The 19,151-nt window shown below is 54.6% G+C and overlaps 1 protein-coding gene across 2 annotated transcripts in view; it reads right to left on the bottom strand.

The window, feature by feature from the left end:
• Positions 1 to 19,151, bottom strand: part of RNF157 (ring finger protein 157) — a 61,528-nt gene that overhangs the window by 15,584 nt on the left and 26,793 nt on the right. For both annotated transcript variants that reach the window (XM_040989626.1, XM_040989627.1), the window contains exons 3-6: positions 3,502 to 3,590; positions 1,210 to 1,356; positions 725 to 842; positions 268 to 334 (exon numbers count right to left, since the gene is read on the bottom strand). In XM_040989626.1, the coding sequence (XP_040845560.1) occupies positions 268 to 334; positions 725 to 842; positions 1,210 to 1,356; positions 3,502 to 3,590 (421 nt within the window). The remainder of the gene's footprint in view (positions 1 to 267; positions 335 to 724; positions 843 to 1,209; positions 1,357 to 3,501; positions 3,591 to 19,151) is intronic.

Raw genomic sequence — 19,151 nt, 5'->3', positions numbered from 1 at the left:
AGCACACAGTAAAGCAGGCCTGAGCACTTCACCGTCAGGGCCCGCTGCCCTCCCAGTACCCTGCTCTCTGGCCAGTGCAGGACAGTGGTCGTTACCTTGTAGCCTGACCCTTGGCACAGGAGCCCACTGCCCTGCCATCTGGTCTGTGCAGCACAGCAGTCGTAGCCCTGAAGCCAGCCCTCAGCACAGGAGGCCACAAGGGGAGTTTGTGGGGGGAGTCATGATTGGGAGGCACTGAAGCACAGATGCCAAGCAAAGAAAGCTTACCATCTCCTTCATCCACCACGGCGTGCACCACTAATGGGTAAACCTCGCGGTCCAGGTCGAAGCCGAGCTGCAGGGAAGGAGCAGGGCTTAGCACCTGGAGACAGCACCACGAGGGGCGCAGCAGCAAGTGAGGTGAGGTGAGGTGGGGGGCAAGTGTGAGCCTCCACCTTGCACCTCACTCAGCCACCTGGCAGAGACCCAGAGCTGAAACCTCACAGACATAAAGCCCTTTAACCTGTGAGTTCTTTGCTTTAAATTTGTCTCAAAGTATCCAAGGTAAATGGAAATGTGAACTAGGCTAGGCCTATCCGTGATGGGAAATAGGAACAACTTTCAGGGGCAGGAGGTTGGAGGGTGGGTTGGTGAGCAAGGCCCAGACAGTTCCTGCCGCCAGCCGCATCCCTTGGGGCTTCCCAGTCCTGGGTCTACATGAGGGGTCTCCACGGGGACGGCTCACCTCCTCCTCGGCCCACTCGGAGGGGTCCACAGTGTGGGAGGGCAGGCAGAACTGCTGGCACACACCCCGCTTGTAGTGCACCGTCTCTGACTGCAGGCTGCTGTCTTTGGGGATGTAGCTGTTGCGACACGTAGGGAGGAGGACAGGGTGGTGGGGAAGGGGACGGAGAGGCGGAGGATGGCACCAGGCCCAGAGGGACAGGGGCTTCTGTCCACTCGCCTCGTGCCTGCTCTGCTACCGGCAGGCTCCAGCATTGCAGAGGCAGGCCGCCTGTTCTACTGCCCTTGCTCCAGCCAGGGAATGATGGCAAACTCATCCACATGCGCACAAGGGCAGCGGGACAACCCAAAAGCAGTACTGCTGTGGGACTCTGCACCAGGAGGTGTGGCTGGCATGGGCTCAGGTGGCACCAGGTGAGGGCACCTGCCTTGGCCCTGGCCCTGCCCTTCCCCCAGGGGAGCAGCTTACATGGCCTTCACTCTCACCTGGCAATGCCGCTCTGGAACTCCTCGGTGGCCTGGTAATAGATGGTGATGGCCACCCGGGCGTCTGTGTCGAAGGTGAACTCGACGTTGTAGTGGACCTTGGGCTTGCTGGCCTCGTCTCCGGGGCTCTTTACCTCTTCTGCACACCTAGATGGCCGGAGGTGACAGATTCAGCACCGGGGGCGGAGCACTGGTGCCCGAGCTCGCTCATTCTCTCCTAATCACATCATGACTTCCTACTGGTTCCTCCGTGCCCATGACCATGACCGCCTGCAGTCACCACGGAGCACTCTGTCTCCATGATACCTGGGTGGGAGATTTGCCAGGTTGAATGTTTATTTGAATCAAAGTTGTGAACTGCACATCCTTCCATGTCAGAGGGCACAGCAGGCCTGGCTTCTCCCCTGGGCATGCGGGCACTCACTCTAACCCCTCCGAGGTACTGCTGCCTCCCCACTGTGGGAGGAGAGCTTCCTCCTGTGCCACCTGCCCCCTCCCCACAGTGAGCTGCATCACAGCATCCTTAGCCCTGTACTCTGGCATCTGGTTAATTCACATACAGCATTCATCCGATAGTTGGGGCGGGGGTTGGGTACCAGGAGACCTGCGAGTTTTCTCTCCCTGCAGGCATTTTTCCTTGGGCTTCTCTTAGCCTTCCACGCGCTGCCCTTACGGAGTCCCACGAAGCCTGGTGTCGGCTGACTCAGGACGGCGGGACTCTGAAGGTGCACCCACGGTTTCCTGAGGATCCCTGGGCCTCCCCCATCACTGGGGGGGGGAGGGAGAGCTGCCCCCGCAGCCCTGCAGGGGCTCCCTGGGGCAGGCTGTGACTCACACCTGACAGAATGGCTGACCTCAGACTCAAGATCGCAGTTCTCACTGGAGACACTGGAGCTCCCCACTTAGAGACTCCCCTCTGGCCGAGCCCTCCGTCCTTCTGGGACCCTGCAGGCTGCACCTGCGACATGGTGCCCTGTGACCAAGGCGCCCCTTGCCCTGCCTTTCTGTTCCTCCTGATATTCCAACTCCTCCTCCCATTTTCCCAGCAGCTGGTTCTAGCTCTTAATCACTGTGTGGCACTGTGTCTGTGACATAAACGTGTCCTGAGTTATTGACCAGTTTTCTTCCTATGGTCCTGTTCCCAGTGACTCGCTGTCTCTCTTGTTGACTTGCTCTGGCACAGTCTTTTGTATCATGAGTCTCTGGCTGCGAACTCTTGTCTAAGAAGCTGGAGTTCTAGAATTCGGCACGCATGGCAGGGTCTGGAGGACTTTGTTTCTCCAGAGTGGCATGTAGGTTGGAGGCGGGACCTCACCTCGACTCTGGCCCATCACACGTGTGCTTGGGCCACTGGCGCGAGACAGTCCACAGGGTGGAGGCATGGGCGCTGGCCACCCTGCCACTAGGGGCCCCAGGGGTGGCTCTCCTGCAGCACTCTCCTTGGCTGCCTCATCCTCTGACCAGGGGTGGGGAGAAACAGAGCTGGGAAACAGGAGGATTTCCAGGACAAATAAAATGTCAAAAATTGAAAGAGATATCAGAGCCATGATCCCTTCAGGCTGGAGAGGAGGGCTGCCGATGGCCTGCGGCTTCTCTGGAGAGCTAGAACTTTCTAAAGCTGGACAACTCTGTCCACGTGTCTGACACCACTGACCTGTGCGCCTGTGACAGGAGGGTGGGGGAGTTACAGCGCTGATCCCAGTAAAGTCAGCTTGCTGACACACAGAAGAGCTGCCCAGCCACCCTCCTCGTCCACGCAGAGAAGTCAGGGTCTTCTGACCACCCCCCCCTGGAATGACAGTGGTCTCCAGGTCATCCCCCACCACAAAGGCAGCCAACCTCGAGGAGAGGTCTGAGCTGTTAGCCAAGGTGCTCTCTGTCCATCTTCAGAGGCGCGTGTGGTGAGGAGTGAAGGACACAGGCACAGAGCAAGTACTCGTATCCCAAGCTCACACAGCTCCCGTTCACACGGGCTTTCCTCAATAATCCTTCCCTTCTCCAGATGCACCAAGCTCCGAGCATCCCCTGAGCAGATCCAGAGCTGCTGCTCCCACGGGGCGTGAGGCCCTGGGCCTGGTCTCGGCCACCTGCTAGGAACAACTGGGCCCTGAGTGGGACTCCCCTGAGCAGACTGGGGGCTGCTTCTCCCACGGAGTGGAGGGGGCCCCGGTGCCAGGCCCTGGTGCCAGTCCTGGCCACAGCCGCCTGCTGGGAACAACGGGCCCTGGGTGGGACTCCCCTGAGCAGAATGGGGCTGCTGCTCCCACGCGGCGGGGGAGGCTCCGGCCTCACCTGACGAGCCTCAGCGTGTCCTTGCGGATGTTGATGAGGCTTCTCAGTGTTTTCACGGGTTCTTGGGGAGGGGGCGCAGCATAGGGGAACTGTCAGAGAAAAGAGAGAAGGTGACATGTGCAGGGGGACCACAGCTGCCCTGGAGGGGGTGGGGGCCCTCTCTGCTCCCTGAGGAAACCCCACCCCAGCCCTGCCACCTGCTTTGACGGCCACTGGCAGCATCCTGTCTGCTTTCTCCATTGCATAAAGCTCGCTGGGGTCAGTGCTTGGGACTTGGGAAACCAATGCAAGGCACCATCAATGCTCCCGATGCCCAGGTCATTCACAAAGGCCTCCCTGTTGCCCTTGGGTGCCAACCATTTGATATCCTGGAACTTTGGGGACGGTAAATGGGGTATGCATGGAGTGCAGGGCCTGCACATGAACAAGAGTAGGGGGTCTGAGGTCGGGGTGTCCACCGCAGGCGCCGAGCCATGGGGGACCCTGCAGGGGACAGCTGACCCTCCCTCGTTCCCCGTTCAGATCTCCAGACTTGGGACTCTGAGTTGAGGCAAATGAGGACAATTAGATCAAGAATGATTTAAAATGTTCCAGGAGTCTCACAAAGCTTTTCAAATTCACAGAGCTCACCGAGGGCCTCATGGCCTACGTGGCTTGGCACAGGAAGAAGCGCCCCATGTGACCTGCTGCGTGGCACATGCGTTCACCAGGGGTGGTCACAGTTAGTGGACGAGACCCACGCCGCAAGCAGCGACCCTGGCCCTTGTCACCCATGGAGCCAACATTCCTTCTTGTACAAAATCACAGCTACTTTCTTTCTTCAATTTTTAAAAAGATTTTCTTAATTGCAAAATCAGATATATATATAGAGAGGAGAAGAAACAGAGAGGAAGATCTTCCGTCCAATGGTTCACTCCCCAAGTGACCACAACGGCCGGTGTTCCGCCGATCTGAAGCCAGGAGATCTTTCAGGTCTCCCACATGGGTGCAGGGTCCCAAGGCTTTGGGCCGTCCTCCACTGCTTTCCCAGGCCACAAACAGGGAACTGGATGGGAAGTGGGGCTGCCGGGATTAGACCTGGCGCCCATATGGGATCCCGATGCATTCAAGGCGAGGACTTTAGCCACTAGACCATCACACTGGGCCCACAGCTACTCTCACTAATGACAAAGTGGTACATGCTCCAGCAGGAGATACAACATATACAGAATCGCCTGTGCCTCCCCACCCAGCCATGTCAGGCACCTGCCTGCCCATCAGGCGGCTGTCCACCCCTCTGGGAACTGGTTCAGATGGCACCTATGGCTGCGAGCACTCACACGCCTGGGAAGGCCTGAGATGGGAGAGTTCCAGCTTTGCCCGCAGGTGGACAGCAGGTTCTTTGTGACCTCTGGCTCACTCTTCCCACCCCCACCCTGCTTCCGGGCAGGTTCTCGCCCTATAGCTGCCACGAAGGTGGGCCAGCAGCTCTGCCCCCCAAGCTTCGGCATTTCTTCAGGACAAGCTCCAAGGAGGGGAATTACTGGATCAAAGAGTAAGTGCCTTTCGGACTCTGTTGAACACCGTCGGCGGCTCTCCTGGGAGCTGCACGAGGCTGTGAAGGCGGAGAGCTGCCACCCCACCCCATCCTGGCTGGGATCCGTTCCTCCACCCCCCACTTCCCCAGGCTGTCACACTAAAGGAATTTAAAACAATTTTTAAAAAGCTTAAGCAGAAAGTAATTAGGCAGCAAAATCCGGTACAGACGTTAGTCTATTCTAAAGCCAAAATAAATGACTTTGGGATTAAATTTTTTTTTTCTGGAGTAGCAAAGTTAATAATTTTCATTTATGTGGGGACTTGGGAGTTACTCACAACTCCTACCTCAGTTTACACAAAGAAGGAAGAAGGGTGCCTTCCCTCATCCTTGACCCTTTCTTGTCCACAGCCCCCAAAGAGATGGAAAGAAAAGGAGCAAACCCCAAGCCTAGCACTCTGCAACTATGGTGAGGGGGTGGTCACTCAGCTCCCCAGAAGGCACCCCGGAACTGCACCAAGACATCGCACACATGCACGGGGTCAAGATTCAGCAAATGTCCACGGGATGCTGCACTGTGGACTGCCCGGGCTCGTCACGGCAAGACCCAGATGGAATTTCTGGCCCTCCGTGGCTGCTGTGGCCGTGTGTGTGTGTGTGTGTGTGTGTGTGTGTGTGTGCCAGCGGATGGGAGACCCCCTCTCTCACTCTGACTTCCAAGGTCACTGTGCTGCTCAATAAAACAGCTAAACAGGTTACAAAACAGTCGTGGTGTTGAGAGACAAGCACACACAAAAGGCAAGCAGAAAGGAAGCCAGCACTCCAGGCTGAGGCATCCTGGAAGGCTGCGTGGAAGAGGTGACACCGACCCGGGACCTGAAAGGACAAACGGGACAAGAGAGAAGACACGGGGACGCTGGGTCAGAAGGGAACAGAAGAGCTGCCTGGGTCCTGCTGTGGCCATTGTGCTCTTAGCTGCTTAGTCATCCTCCTGTTACAAATGACCTCTCAGTGGATGCTCATGTTCCCCCAGGCACCACCCAACAATGTTTTATTTTCTCATTCTGCTTTTTAAAGATGTATCTTAGAAGGCAGAGTTTTAAGGGAGAGGGACAGAAAGAGATCTTCCACCCAGTGGTTCACTCCTTGATTGCAAAGGGAGGTCTGGGCCAGGAGTCGGGAGCCAGATCTGGGCATCCCATGTGGGTGCAGCGACCCAAGCACTTGGACTATCCTACACTGCTTTCCCAGGCACGTTAGAAAGGAGCCAGATCTGAAGTGAAGTAACCAGGACTCGAACCAGTGCTCACAGCAGGTGCCGGTGTCATAGGCTGAAGCTTAACCCACTGCACCACTATACCAGGCCCACTCATTCTTTTTTCTTGTCTGTTTCATGGCTTTACTACAAGCACTGTGAAGGAGTTTTATTTAACCCAGCAGTGTTTTCTTTCAATTTAAAACTAAAGCCTTCGTTCATTGGCTAATAGGTAAAAGTGAAATCAAAGCAAACCCACACCTTTGGACTGAGAAAGACCAAGTAGGACAGGCTCTGGTCCCTGGCTGCCCCCGAGCCATCACAGCCTAGCCGCGTAGCTTGCTCAGCCTCAGGCCTACCATGCTGGGGGCAGGTGGCCGGTGATCGCAGGGACCAGGGGAAGCACACTCCGACACAAGCAGGTGGCCCAACAGGAGTGGGTGGCCGTCCACAGCTGCACACCACGAGCTCCAGGCTGGGCATCAGCCTGGCTGGGAGCGCCTCTTGGGCTCTGGGGAGGCCTTCCTGCTTCTTGAGCACCATCTTGGAGTGTATCAACTCTCAATGGCCTTGAGTCATGCTCAAAGGTAGCTTCTAGAAAACTCTATTTCACTTTCCTAATGAACACGGACATCAGATGAGGACTGCCAGCCCAAGGACAGCAGTTGGCCTGCTCAGAGACCCAGGGGCCAGACCCTACAGGAGAGCCCCTCTACGATGGAGCGCAGCCTGGGCGCCCCCGGTCCAGCGTCCTCTTGCCCAATGCAATCCCTGTGGCTAGGTCAGAGCGGAGCCCGTGGTCAACCCGAGGAACTGAGCGGGGCAGCAGGCTAGTTCCTGATATACTGCATTTATTTATTTATTTTATGATTGTGGCCACTTCTCATCTCACCACTGTCAAATGCACGGCTTGGTCCCCAAGTCACTCACGTTCATGCTGTCCTGCCACTGTCACAGTGGTCCAGGTCCAGTCAGATGCGTACGCCCACATCAGACTCAGCACCAGGTGTGCCTGCTGCTCCCACTGGCCTGCAGACCAGGCAGGGCTAACTCCGCGCCGAGAGCATCCCTGTTAACTGCCCATTTGCCAAGTCATGGTTTGGACCTGGCTGTGCTCACACTGGTTCCCACAGGGTAAGCCTGCAGGCTGCCGCTGCTGTTGCTGCTTTTATTTAATTTATTGTCTTTATTTGAAAGGCAGAGCCACAGAAAGACCGATACGCTCCATCCGCTGGCTTACTCTCCAAACGCCCACTGTAGCCAAGGGCAGGCGTGCTGGAAGCCAGAGCCGGAAATCCATCAGGAGAGGCCACACTTGGTCCCAGGTACTTGGATGCAAGATAAAGCCTCCCTCGCAGAAGCCAAGGTGCGGCCCCCAAGGCGCTGGAAGACACTCAGGCCCCAAGGGCCGGGGTGCCTGCCTGTTTCAGCGCTCCGGCTGGGTTCTGCACACTCGCCAAGCAAACCTCCCTTGGTTCCATCTGCAGGGAGCCCAGACCAAACTGGAGTTTGCATCAGGGGCTCTGCTGTGTCTGTACTGAGAACCCCCAAATCCCAGATGCCAACCTCAAGATGGAGCGACTGCGCCCGGCTCTGTGCACCGTGCCCTTCCCGCTGCCACCTGGGTCTCCAACGTCTCCTTTCACCTGCGCCTCACAGCCACAACGCGCCACCTGGTGACCAAAGACGGAGCTGCAAGCTTAGACTCCTGGGCCAGAAGGGGTGTGCACAGGTGTGCCTGCGTGTGCAAGCCGCGTGCGTGTGCATGTGCGCACCCTATGTTCTGAATTCATCAGCACACTGATTTCAGATACCTTGTTAAACTACCCCTGTGGCTTCACAGGCATGGTCACAGCACACACAAGATACAGACAGTATTACTCTAATTGAAAACCAGGGGGTAGTTGCTGTTAGTTTATGAGGACCGCATTTACAGACAAAAATGAATAATTAACCTCTATAAAAGACTTTTTGTTTTTTTTGAAAGATTTATTTATTTTTATTACAAAGTCAGATATACAGAGAGGAAGAGAGACAGAGAGGAAGATCTTTCATCCGATGATTCACTTCCCAAGTGAGCACAACGGCTGGTGTTCCATTGATCCGAAGCCAGGATCCAGGAACTTCCTCTGGGTCTCCCACATGGGTGCAGGGTCCCAAGGCTTTGGGCCGTCCTCGACTGCTCTCCCAGGCCACAAGCAGGGAGCTGGATGGGAAGTGAAGCTGCCGGGATTAGAACCGGCACCCATATGGGATCCTGGTGCGTTCAAGGCAAGGACTTTAGCTGCTAGGCCACCACGCTGGGCTCAAAAGACTGTTTTTAAAGAAGTGCAGAAATTGCCATCATTTTTATTAGATTCAGACTTATTCATACGCGCACAGCATAAACAGGGGGAACTAGCATGACCTCTGCAGCTGTCACACCACTGAGAAGTGTTTCCTTGCTGGTTAGTGTGTGTGCTTTCTCATTATTCATTCACTCATTCATTCATTCAGAAGGCAGAGTTACAAGGATAACAGACAGACTAGTGAGGGAAGGAAAGGGAGGAGGGAGGGAGGGAAAGAGGCAGTGGGAGAGAGAGAATAAATATCTTCCATTCGCTGGTTTACTCCCCAAATGTTTGCAATGGCCAGGGTTGAGTCAGGTCAGAGCCAGGAGCCAGGAGCTTCATCCAGGGCTCCCGTGGGTGCAGGGGCACAGGCTCCTGAGCCACCCTCTGCTGCTTTTCCAGGCCACAAGCAGGGAGCTAGGTCAGAAGTGAAGCAGCTAGGATACAAACTGGTGCCCATATGGGATGCCAACACTGCAGACAGAGCCTTAATCTTCTACACAATGGCAGACCTCTCTTTTTTTCCAAAAAGATGTATTCATTATTTGAAAAGCAGAGTGAGAGAGTAAGAGAGGGAATAAGAGCTCTTTCATCTACTGGTTAACTCCCCCAGTAGCCACCGCGGCCGGGGCTGTTCCGGGCTGAAGCCAGGAGCTCAGAGCTCTCTCTGCCAGGTGAGCGGCGGGCACCTAAGCACTTGGGTCATCTTGTTTCACCAGGTGCGTGGGCAGGGGTCTGCATCAGAAGGGTTCTAGCCAGTGCTCATGCAGGATGCCAGTATTCCAGGTGGCAGCTTGACCCACTGGGCTGTAACAGCCCTGTGTCCTTTTTTTTTGGCTGCTTTATGTAGGTCATTGTGGTATTATAGCTTTTCTTCAGTTAATATAAGCCATCCTCATACTTTTTTTAGTTCACACACCCAAGGCTTCCATGGTCAATATCATTAACAATAATGAACAATTTGGCAACTCCAGAAAGAACAGGTGCCAAGGTGAAGCACCGAGAGTGTATACAGTTGGCTCGTGACCACACTGAGAGGCCGTAGCAGTTTCGTCTGATCTGCTGCTTGTGATGTAGGTAGCTCATATGGGACTGGTTGTTCAAGTCCCAGCCACTCTGCTTCCAACCCAGCTTCCTGCGAACACACCTGGGGACAGTGAGAGCCAGCCCATGTGCTTGCGTGGGAACCAGATGGAGTTGCTGGCTCCTGGCTTGGACAGAGCCCAGCCTGAGCTGGGGAGTGTAATCAGCAGGTGGAAGACAGTCTATTCTCTCCCTCCCTCTGCTTTCATTTTATTTTGCTTGCAAAGTCAGAGAGAGAGAGAGAGGAAGATCTTATGTCTGATGATTCATTCCCCAAGTGACCACAACAGCTGGAGCTGTGCGAGTCTGAAGCCAGGAACAAGGAGCTCTTTCGGGTCTCCCTCCCTCTGCTTTTAAAAATATCTTCTGTGAAGGAACGCCAAGGAAGAACTTCTGACAACAAAGCGTCTGTGACCCATGATGAGGGAGGGGGGCGTCAAGAAGACACACAAGGTGACAAGTGGGCTCTAGGCGACGCTCTGGAGATCCACGGCACATCCCCCCAACTTCTATAGAGCAGGCCTTCCCCGACCCTGCTGAGGTAGTCCTTTCTGGCCGGTGTGACTCCCCACAATGCATTCAAGGGCCACCTGTCTTCACGGGCTCTCCCAGTGACAACTCCCTGGGGGTCTATTTTATTTCTGTCGCTAACGATCTTGGTACTTTGAATGGCAGGGAAGCTGTAGCCCCTCGAACAGTTGCCTGTGTGGGATTCTGGAGTTGCAGGCAGCAGCTTCACTTGGGATGCTACCGCGACGGCCTGGTCCTGAGAGCTGTGATCACTAAGTTAAGGCGGAGACTGTCAGGCTTCCCTACTGACTAGTTCATTAACAACCGTCTTGTTGGGGGGCTTTGGGACTAGCCACATACCTGCTTGTAGCCACACCTTGCCAATGAATTCTGGCCCCTCTGATTCCCTGGCCTGGGCTGTTTGTTGGCGACTTTCCATTCCTGTGTTCTAGAAGGTAGAAGCCTCTACTAACTGCATTTTTTTTTTTTTTTGGTCAAAAGGTGTTAACAGCTACTGTTATTCATTTATTCAATTATTTTTACTTAAGATTAAAACAAAACGAAACAAAAAACCCAGAATGCCCAAAAATCTGCTTCCAAAGAGAAGGAAAATCATGTTTTAAGAGAACTCACGATCGAATATGGAAGGACTATTATCATACATTGGATGACAGGCAGCATCTGTGTCAGGAAATCAAATAATCCCTACGGAAGCCAACACCTGAGTCATGGCAGCAGCTCGGCCCACTCTCGGCCCACCCATGCCTTCTCCAGGCTCACCCCACCAGCACCTTCTCCAGGCTCACCCCACCAGCACCTTCTCCAGGCTCACCCCACCAGCACCTTCTCCCAGGCTGAGCTCACACGCACCTCCTCCCAGGCTCACCCCATCCGCGCCTTCTCCCAGGCTCAACCCACCCGCGCCTTCTCCCAGGCTCTGCCCCAGCCCCTCCTCAGACTCGGTCCCAGCCCCTTCTCTTAGGGCTTTCATCCTTAGCTTCTGGCTCACGTCTCATCGCCTCGGTGTTTCCTCCGTTTCTTCTCTTGAGATGTGTGCTGTGTCTGAGGCCCAAGGGTGGGGATTTCTGCTGTTGATGTGGGACATTCCCTAAGATCAGTGTCTGGTGACAGTTTAGTCTGCTTGAAAGCTGTGGAGGGAATACCAATTTGCCTGCAGAGCCTGTGGCAGCCCTGACAGAGCAACAAGAGCTTGGATTTATCACAACAAAACCCCTCCCACTAATGTCCCCACTCAGTCCCTGTGGGGAGTGGGGAGTCAGCCACCAGCTTAGCAAGGCTGAGGAGATGCTCCGACGGGTGTTGTCACTCAAAGACAGGCTGGAGACACCAAGGGTGTCACAGATGACCTCAAATGCTTGGGTCTGGCTCTCTGAGGTATGCTGGTTGTGCGGGCGCCCACCAGGAGGCACCCAGTGTGGTGCCACGGCCATATGGCATCATGCCTGAATGTCACTTTTCTCCAGAAGGATTTGATTATGTGATTCCTTAAGCCATTGCCCAATGAGCAGTTCTGTCTGCTCACCCTCGGCAGACAGTGGAGAGTGGAGCATGGCGAGCCTGGCTCAGCGTCCCACACTCACGATAAAAGGCCAGGGCCTGGCCTGTGGCCCCTGTAGACCATCCTGTCCCCACAATCTGGGTTCTGAACCGTCAGTTGTACCCCAGAGCCTCTCCCTGACACCAAACGACCCTCCATGGAGGGGAAGGACACTGTTCACCCAGCTACCTCTGCTTCTAGAACAAACCACCGCTTCCTGGAGAGGAGCTGGGTTTCGACGCCAAGGACGCTGCCCAGCACCAGCAAAGTGCAGGTTGGATTTCAATGGGAGAAAGACACTCGGAGCAAAGCAGCCCTGGTGGCGCTCTCCCCGGCCGCCCGGCCCCGAGCGAGGCCGGAGTGCTGCTCCCAGGGCTGCTGCCTCCACGCTCGTCCTCCGGGCCTCCCTTCCAGATCACGTCCACTCTGGCAGGAAGGAGACCTCCTCAACGCCTGGTGCTGCTAATGCTGAATATTCTAAGGCAGGCAAGAACCGCCAGCTGTCTTCGACATGCACATGGGAAAACAAAAAGGAACATTCACATGCTCTTTAAATTCTTTTAAATTTTTATTTGAAAGACAGAGTGATACGGGCATACAGGCCAACAGACAGAGGAAGATCCTACATCCTACTGCTTCGTTCCCCAGATGCTTGCGATGGCAGGGCTGGGTCAGGCGACTTGAGCTCCATCCAGCTCTCCCCTACGGGTGGCAGGGACCCAAACAATTAAGTGTGCTGCTGGATCTGACATGACACAGTCGGGACTTGAGCCCAGGCCCTCTCGTATGGGAGGGGATCTTGACATCTACACAAGAAGCCCACCCCCAAAACTGGAAAGTTCAAATGTTCCCCAAGGCATTAAAACAGAGGCATGGGCCCTGTGTGATACCTTAGTGGCTAAATCCTCGCCTTGCATGTGCCAGCTCCCATAGAGTATTGATTCATGTCCTGGCTATTCCACTTTCCATCCAGCTCCCTGCTTGTGGCCTGGGAAAGCAGCGGAAGATAGCCCAAAGCCTTGGGACCCTGCACCCAAGTGGGAGACCCAAAGAGGCTTCTGGATCCTGACTTTGGATCGGCTCAGCTGCGGCTGTTGCGGCCACTTGGGGATTGAACCAGCAAACGGAAGAAAGATCTTTCTGTCTCTCCTTCTCTCTTTAGATGTGAATTTCCAATAAAAATCTAAATCTTTAAAACAAACAAACAAAAAGCCAGAGGCATGGGTGGGCGGGGTGGCGGGGCAGGGGAAAGCACGGGCATTCCTCTGCATGTAAGTGCCAAGATCCCCTCTGGGTGCTGGTTCTAATCCCGGCGGCTCAGCTTCCCATCCAGCTCCCTGCCTGTGGCCTGGGAAAGCAGTCGAGGATGGCCCAAAGCCTTGGGACCCTGTACCCATGTGGGAGACCTGGAAGAGGTTCTGGGCTCCTGACTGGCATGGCTTGGCTCCAGCCATTGTGGCCATTTGGGGAGTGAGCCAGTGGGTGGAAGATAGTTCTGTCTCTCCTTCTCTTTCTGTTGCAATTCTACCTTTCAAATACAAATAAGCAAATTTTTAATTAAAAAAAAAAACACAATAATAAACAGGCTTCTGGGGCCAGTGTTGTGGGTCTGTATCAGAGTGCAAGTTCGAGTTCAGCCTCTCTTCAGATTCAGCTACTGGCAATGTGCCTGGGTAAGGTGGCAGGTGACAGCCCACATGGGAGACGCAGACCAGGATGTTGCTCTGGCTTGGCCCAAAGCAAAGATCGTCCCTGGCAAGCAAGGCACGCAAGCATCTCTCAATGTCCCTAACACAGCTTCCATGAGCGCGATGCTCAGCCTGGCCATCAAAGCAGGTTACTTCATGCTGATAACGGATCTGGGAGGAAAGCTCAGCTCAGGGCTAATCCGCTGCTTGTGACAGCAGCATCCCATTGTCAGAGCAACAGTTTGTTCCAGCTTCCTGCTAAGGCACCTGGGAAGGCAGTGCGTGGGCCCCTGCCACTGATGCGGGAGACCCAGATGGGGGGCCTGGCTCCAGGCTGCGGCCAGGCCCAGCCCTGGCCATTGTGGCCATCTGGGGAGTGAATCAACAGATGGAAGAGATATCCCTCCCTCGCTGTCATCCTGCCTTTCAACATAAACTAAACACATGCATACACACCTCTTAATGAAGAAAAGCACACTGTACCCACGTGGGAGGTCAGCAGGCCACGAGGAGGGCTGGGACTGGCTTCGAACGAGCAACAAGGCAAGCTGGACGGAGTGCTACAGCAGAGCCTCTTGCCAGAGCCGCAGGCCCAGGACAAAGCTGAGAGAAGGACAGGATGGAGGAGACCGGACGCGGGCCCCGCAGTGCCCTGTACGGGGCCTTGGCAGATCCCAAGAAAGGGCAGTTCCTTCTCTCCCAGCAGTGTACTCAGGGCAGATGTCAGCTTGGGTAAATGTGCCACGGTCTCGGACATGTGAGCCCTGGGGAAGCCAGGTGACGCATTTCCGGGAATGCTCCATCATCTTTGTAATTCTAAGCATAACACAATTTAAAAAAAGTTTCACATGGGAAAGGTTTAGATGGATAGTAAGAGCTCAGGTCCACATAAGCTGAGAGGGTGGCGGCTCTGGGGCCACAGGCTGTGAGACTTTACCCGCTCTGCCCTGCCTGCTGGGCCTCTGCCTCCTCCACCAGCGAGTGAGGCAACAGCTGCCAGGGCAGGAAGCACTCAGAGGAACCGAGAAGCAGGCCTGCACACCCTGCACACCCGGGAAACCCTGAGCCAACACAGTCACCGCAGGAGGCAGCTGGCCCCAGGCTCGGGGGACAGGCCCCGGGGGCCTAGACGACAGACCCTCTGGAGCTGGGGCCTTCTGGGGGCAGGGCAGGTATTACCCATCACACACGCACACCCCACCACACACACACATTCCCTACGTGTATATACACACATACATACAAAGCACTCCACACACACACACACATTTTCGGGGTTGAGATAGGTATTGTCTCTCAAACACACTTATACTACCAGATGCACATGTATTACACATGCACATGTATTCCCTGGCACACACATGTACACATATATCATCACACACATACTTTAACACACGCATTTCTGGGGTTGGGGTAGGTATCATCTCTCTCTTTCACACACACACAGGCTGTTGGATGCTAAGAGGCAACCTGGGGAGCCCTGGGACCTTCCCCACTCCACCCTGCAGATCTTCAGCGCCTGCTCCCGGCGGGGCCTGGCAGGGAGCCGAGAGCCATGGAGAAGTGAGGCTCTCAGAGCTGGATTCAGAGTGTTGCTGAGGGTTTGAGACCACCAATTTGTCTACGGTGGAGAGGCAGTAAATTTTTTTTAAAAAGATTTATTTATTTATTGGAAAGTCAGATATACAGAGAGGAGGAGAGACAGAGAGGAAGATCTTCCATCTGATGATTCACTTCCCAAGTGAGTGCAACGGCCGATGCTATGCCGATCCGAAGCCAGGATCCAGGAACTTCTTCCGGGTATTCCACACGGGTGCAGGGTCCCAAAGCTTTGGGCTGTCCTCGACTGTTTTCCCAGGCCACAAGCAGGGAGCTGGATGGGAAGTGGAGCTGCTGGGATATGAACCAGCACCCATATGAGATCCCGGCGCGTTCAAGGTGAGGACTTTAGCCGCTAGGCCACGCCGCCGGGCCCAGTAAATTTTTTTTAAAAGATTTTATTATTTTTATTGGAAAAGCAGATATACAGAGAGGAAGAGAGACTGAGAAGATGATCTCCCTTCTGATGGTTCACTCCCCAAGCAGCTGCAACAGATGCAGCTGAGCCAATCCAAAGCCAGGAGCCAGGAGTTTCTTTCCAGTGTCCCACGCGAGTGCAGGATCCCAAGGCTTTGGGTCGTCCTCGACTGCTTTCCCAGGCCACAAGCATGGAGCTTGTGAAGCATGGGAAGCAGGGCCGCCGGGACACAAGCTGGCGCCCACATGGGATCCAGGCATGGTCAAGGCAAGGACTCTAGCTGCTATACTAGCTATCGCGCCGGGCCTGGGAAGTAACTGTAAACCACACATGCTCCCAGAGCTGCTTTTTCTCAAAGCTTTATTTATTTATTTGAAAGTCAGAGAGGTGGGGAGAGAGCTCTTCCGCCCACTGGCTCAAACCTGGATGGGCCAGGCAGAAGCCAGGGGCCAGGAGCTTCTTTCTTTACATGTGGACCACCTGCTGCTGCTTTCCCAGGCCACGAGCAGGGAGCTGAACGGAAAGTAGAGCAGCTGGGACACGAACCAGCACCCACATGTGATGCCAGCAAACAGGTGGCAGCTCTACCTGCTACACCACAGAGCCACCCTCCCCTGGCTAGATTCATGGAGGCCAAGAACCTATGGGGATATCAACATCAAACATTTCAAGGGGCTGGTGTCGTGGCACAGTGGATTAAGCTTCTAGCAGTAGTGCTCGCATCCCATATGGGGGTTGGTACAAGTTCTGGCTGCCCCACTTTTGATCAAGCTCCCAGCTAATGTACCTGGAAAAACAGTAGGGGATGGCTCAAGTCCTTGGCCCTTGCACCCAAACGGGAGACCTGGCAGAAGCTCCTGGCTCCTGATTTTGGACTGGCCCAGCTTTGGCAAATGTGGCCACTTAGGGAGTGAAGCAGCAAATAGATCTCTGTGCCTCTCCTTCTCTGTCTTGTAAATCTGCCATTTAAATAAAAATAAATCTCTAAAGAATTTTACTGAGTGGTAAATATGCCTTAAAAAGTAGACTGCATGCTAAAAGCGCCCCCCCCCCCCGTGCGGCAGCTGGTTTAGCAGCACTGCCTCTAGAAGGGCCTGTGTGAACAGTTTCTGTTCTGCTGTGGGGGCCTGGCGAGGGGCCGCCCAGGGCAGTGAGCCTCAGGTGAACATGGGGGGCTGCGGGACCCACTCTTCTTTACACAATGACTGGGTGACTGGGCCTGACCAGAGCTGGACAGTGTCCTTCCAGCACCCCCGACCTGTCCTCTTCCTGAAAGGCAGCTCGGCATGCAGGGGTACCTCACGGCGTGTGCTCTCGGGCTGGGCTGGGCAGTGTGACACTGATGGCCAGACGCCTGGAGCCCTGATCAGCTGTGGGGCTGAGCAGTCCCCGGGGTCCCTGCCGTGGTTGGTGCCCCACAGGTTCACACAGAGGCAGCACATAGTCCCGCGGGCTGCTGTGGAACAGTTTAACTAGGCATCTCTGCAAGGTGAAAAAGTTAACCAAATTTTTCTTTGAAATGGAACGCCGCTAAGTACGGTTTCCCGTATCATGGGCAGATGACAACAGGAAACTGAGGTGAGAGTGTGCACACTTGGTTTCAGTACTTTTCAAAGAAACTTCGAGGAAATTCCTGTAACAGCACGGCAGAGTGACGCTGCAGTGCATGGGACCCTCTGTCCTCTGCTCTGGGGGAATGCAGGGCTGAATGACAAACCCAGTGTCCAGGCACTCACAGGCCTGCCTAGTTAGCAACACTAGTGCTGGGAGACCACGTCCAGGGGCCAGGGCTGGGCGCAGTGGGTTAGATGGCCACTTCCGACGAAGGCCACGGTTCAAGAGCTGGTGCTCCACCTCCGACTGAGCTCCTTTGCTAATGTGCCTGGGAAAGCAGAGAAAGAAAGATGGCCCGAGTGGTCAGGCCCCTGCATCTGGGAGACCTGAAAGAGGATCCTGGTTCCTGGCTTTGGCCTGGCCCATCCCTGGCGCTTGTATCCATTTGGGGAACGAACCAGCATATGAAAAATTTCTCTCTCTCTCTGTAACTGCCTTTCTAATAAACAAAAAGTCAATCTTAGAAAAAAGCAGCCAAGTGTGTATGTGTCTGAGAGGTCACACTCCCAGGGGCAAGATCAGACCAGCATGCACAGGAAATAGATTACTGTAGAATGCCCAGGGGACAGCATTGCCATGGAACTCCCCAGACTTGTAATGAGCCCTAACACTAAATGGTAGATGGACCAGTCAGGACACCCCCTGGGAGGCTGGCACCCCACAGCCAAGGGTCTGTGTCCTTGTCCTGTCTCCCCTCCACATTGGATCCAGCTTCCTGCTAATGGCCACCCTGGAGGCAGCAGAGGGTGGCATGAGTGCCCTCCAACACCACTCCAAGAGAGGCCCAGGCCAAATCAGGACCTTGGCTTTAGGCTGGCCCAGGTTTGGCTGTTGAGGGCATTTGGGAGTGAACCAATGGGTGGGGGCTTACTCTCAATATCTCTCTGCCTTTTAAATAAAGATACATATAAATACAAATAAATGAAAATTAAGATATAACTGTTTATCAAGTAACTGAAACACAGACAACCACAGGTTTTCAAATCTGACTGGGCTCACCCAGGTGCTGGGAGCCTGTGGTGCTGCCAGAGTGATGAGTGCAATGTTGGTGTATGAAGCAGAAATGGGCAGAAAATGGGCACCACCCTGGGCTCCAATCTTGGCTTCCCCACTTGGGAGACTGTCTCAAACGCCGCTGGCCTCCTTGGCATTGTGGGATCGGCGGTCCTGCCTAATGCCCACATCTTGCATGTCAGACAGTGCTAGGGGCAGGTCCTTGTTAGCCACCCCCATGATTACCACTGATGACTCCATGCCGGTAAGGCCATTTAAACTCTTGGATAAAAACAACACACAAACAAAATACAAGCCATTGCGTAAGTGTCTCTGGCGTACAAAGCCCCATCAGGACACACCTCACTTGGTGGTGACCTGGGAGAACGGTCATGAACCATCCTGCACACTACTCCAGTTTTACCTAAGGGACCACACCCCCCACACCAGGCTTGCGGAGACGCTGGGTGGGCAACAGGGCCTCTGGGTGGTCCTCGGTTCACCATGGAAGATGCTGTCTGGTGCAGAACCAGAATGCAGCAAGCTCTCCTCCTGCCAGTCACAGCCAGAACAACCAGGAGCCAGGGAAGAGCGAGTGCAGCCCGAGTCAGCTGGGCAGGCTGCCCTGCAGTGAGACCTCCCACCTCACAGCACACTCTGTGCTTCTTGTACACACCATACCCATCACACACACCACACCTCCTGTACACACTGCACCCACGGTACACACACCTCCATTCAGTGTACCCACCGCACACACTGCTCCCACATTACACACACCTCCCGTGCACACTAAATCCACCATATGTACCTACCTCCCATACACACCAAATCAACCGTGCACTCTGTACCTCCAGTACCTACCATATACACCACCCCTCCCATACACATCACACCGCCATACACACAGCTTTCATACATACTACACCTACCACACACATACCTACTATGCCCACCATACCCACTGTGCCCACCATACCTCCACTATAACCACTGTTATCATCACATCCACCACACCCACTGTGCCCATCATACATACCACACCTACCTTACCTACTATACCTACTGTGCCATTATATCCAT

This window comes from Ochotona curzoniae, unplaced genomic scaffold, assembly GCF_017591425.1.
Source record: "Ochotona curzoniae isolate NIBS_2020 unplaced genomic scaffold, NIBS_Ocur_1.0 contig_523, whole genome shotgun sequence".
Lineage (NCBI taxonomy): Eukaryota > Metazoa > Chordata > Mammalia > Lagomorpha > Ochotonidae > Ochotona > Ochotona curzoniae.
The sequence above is the reverse complement of the archived record's forward strand: the minus strand, read 5'-3'. Positions and strand labels throughout refer to the sequence as shown.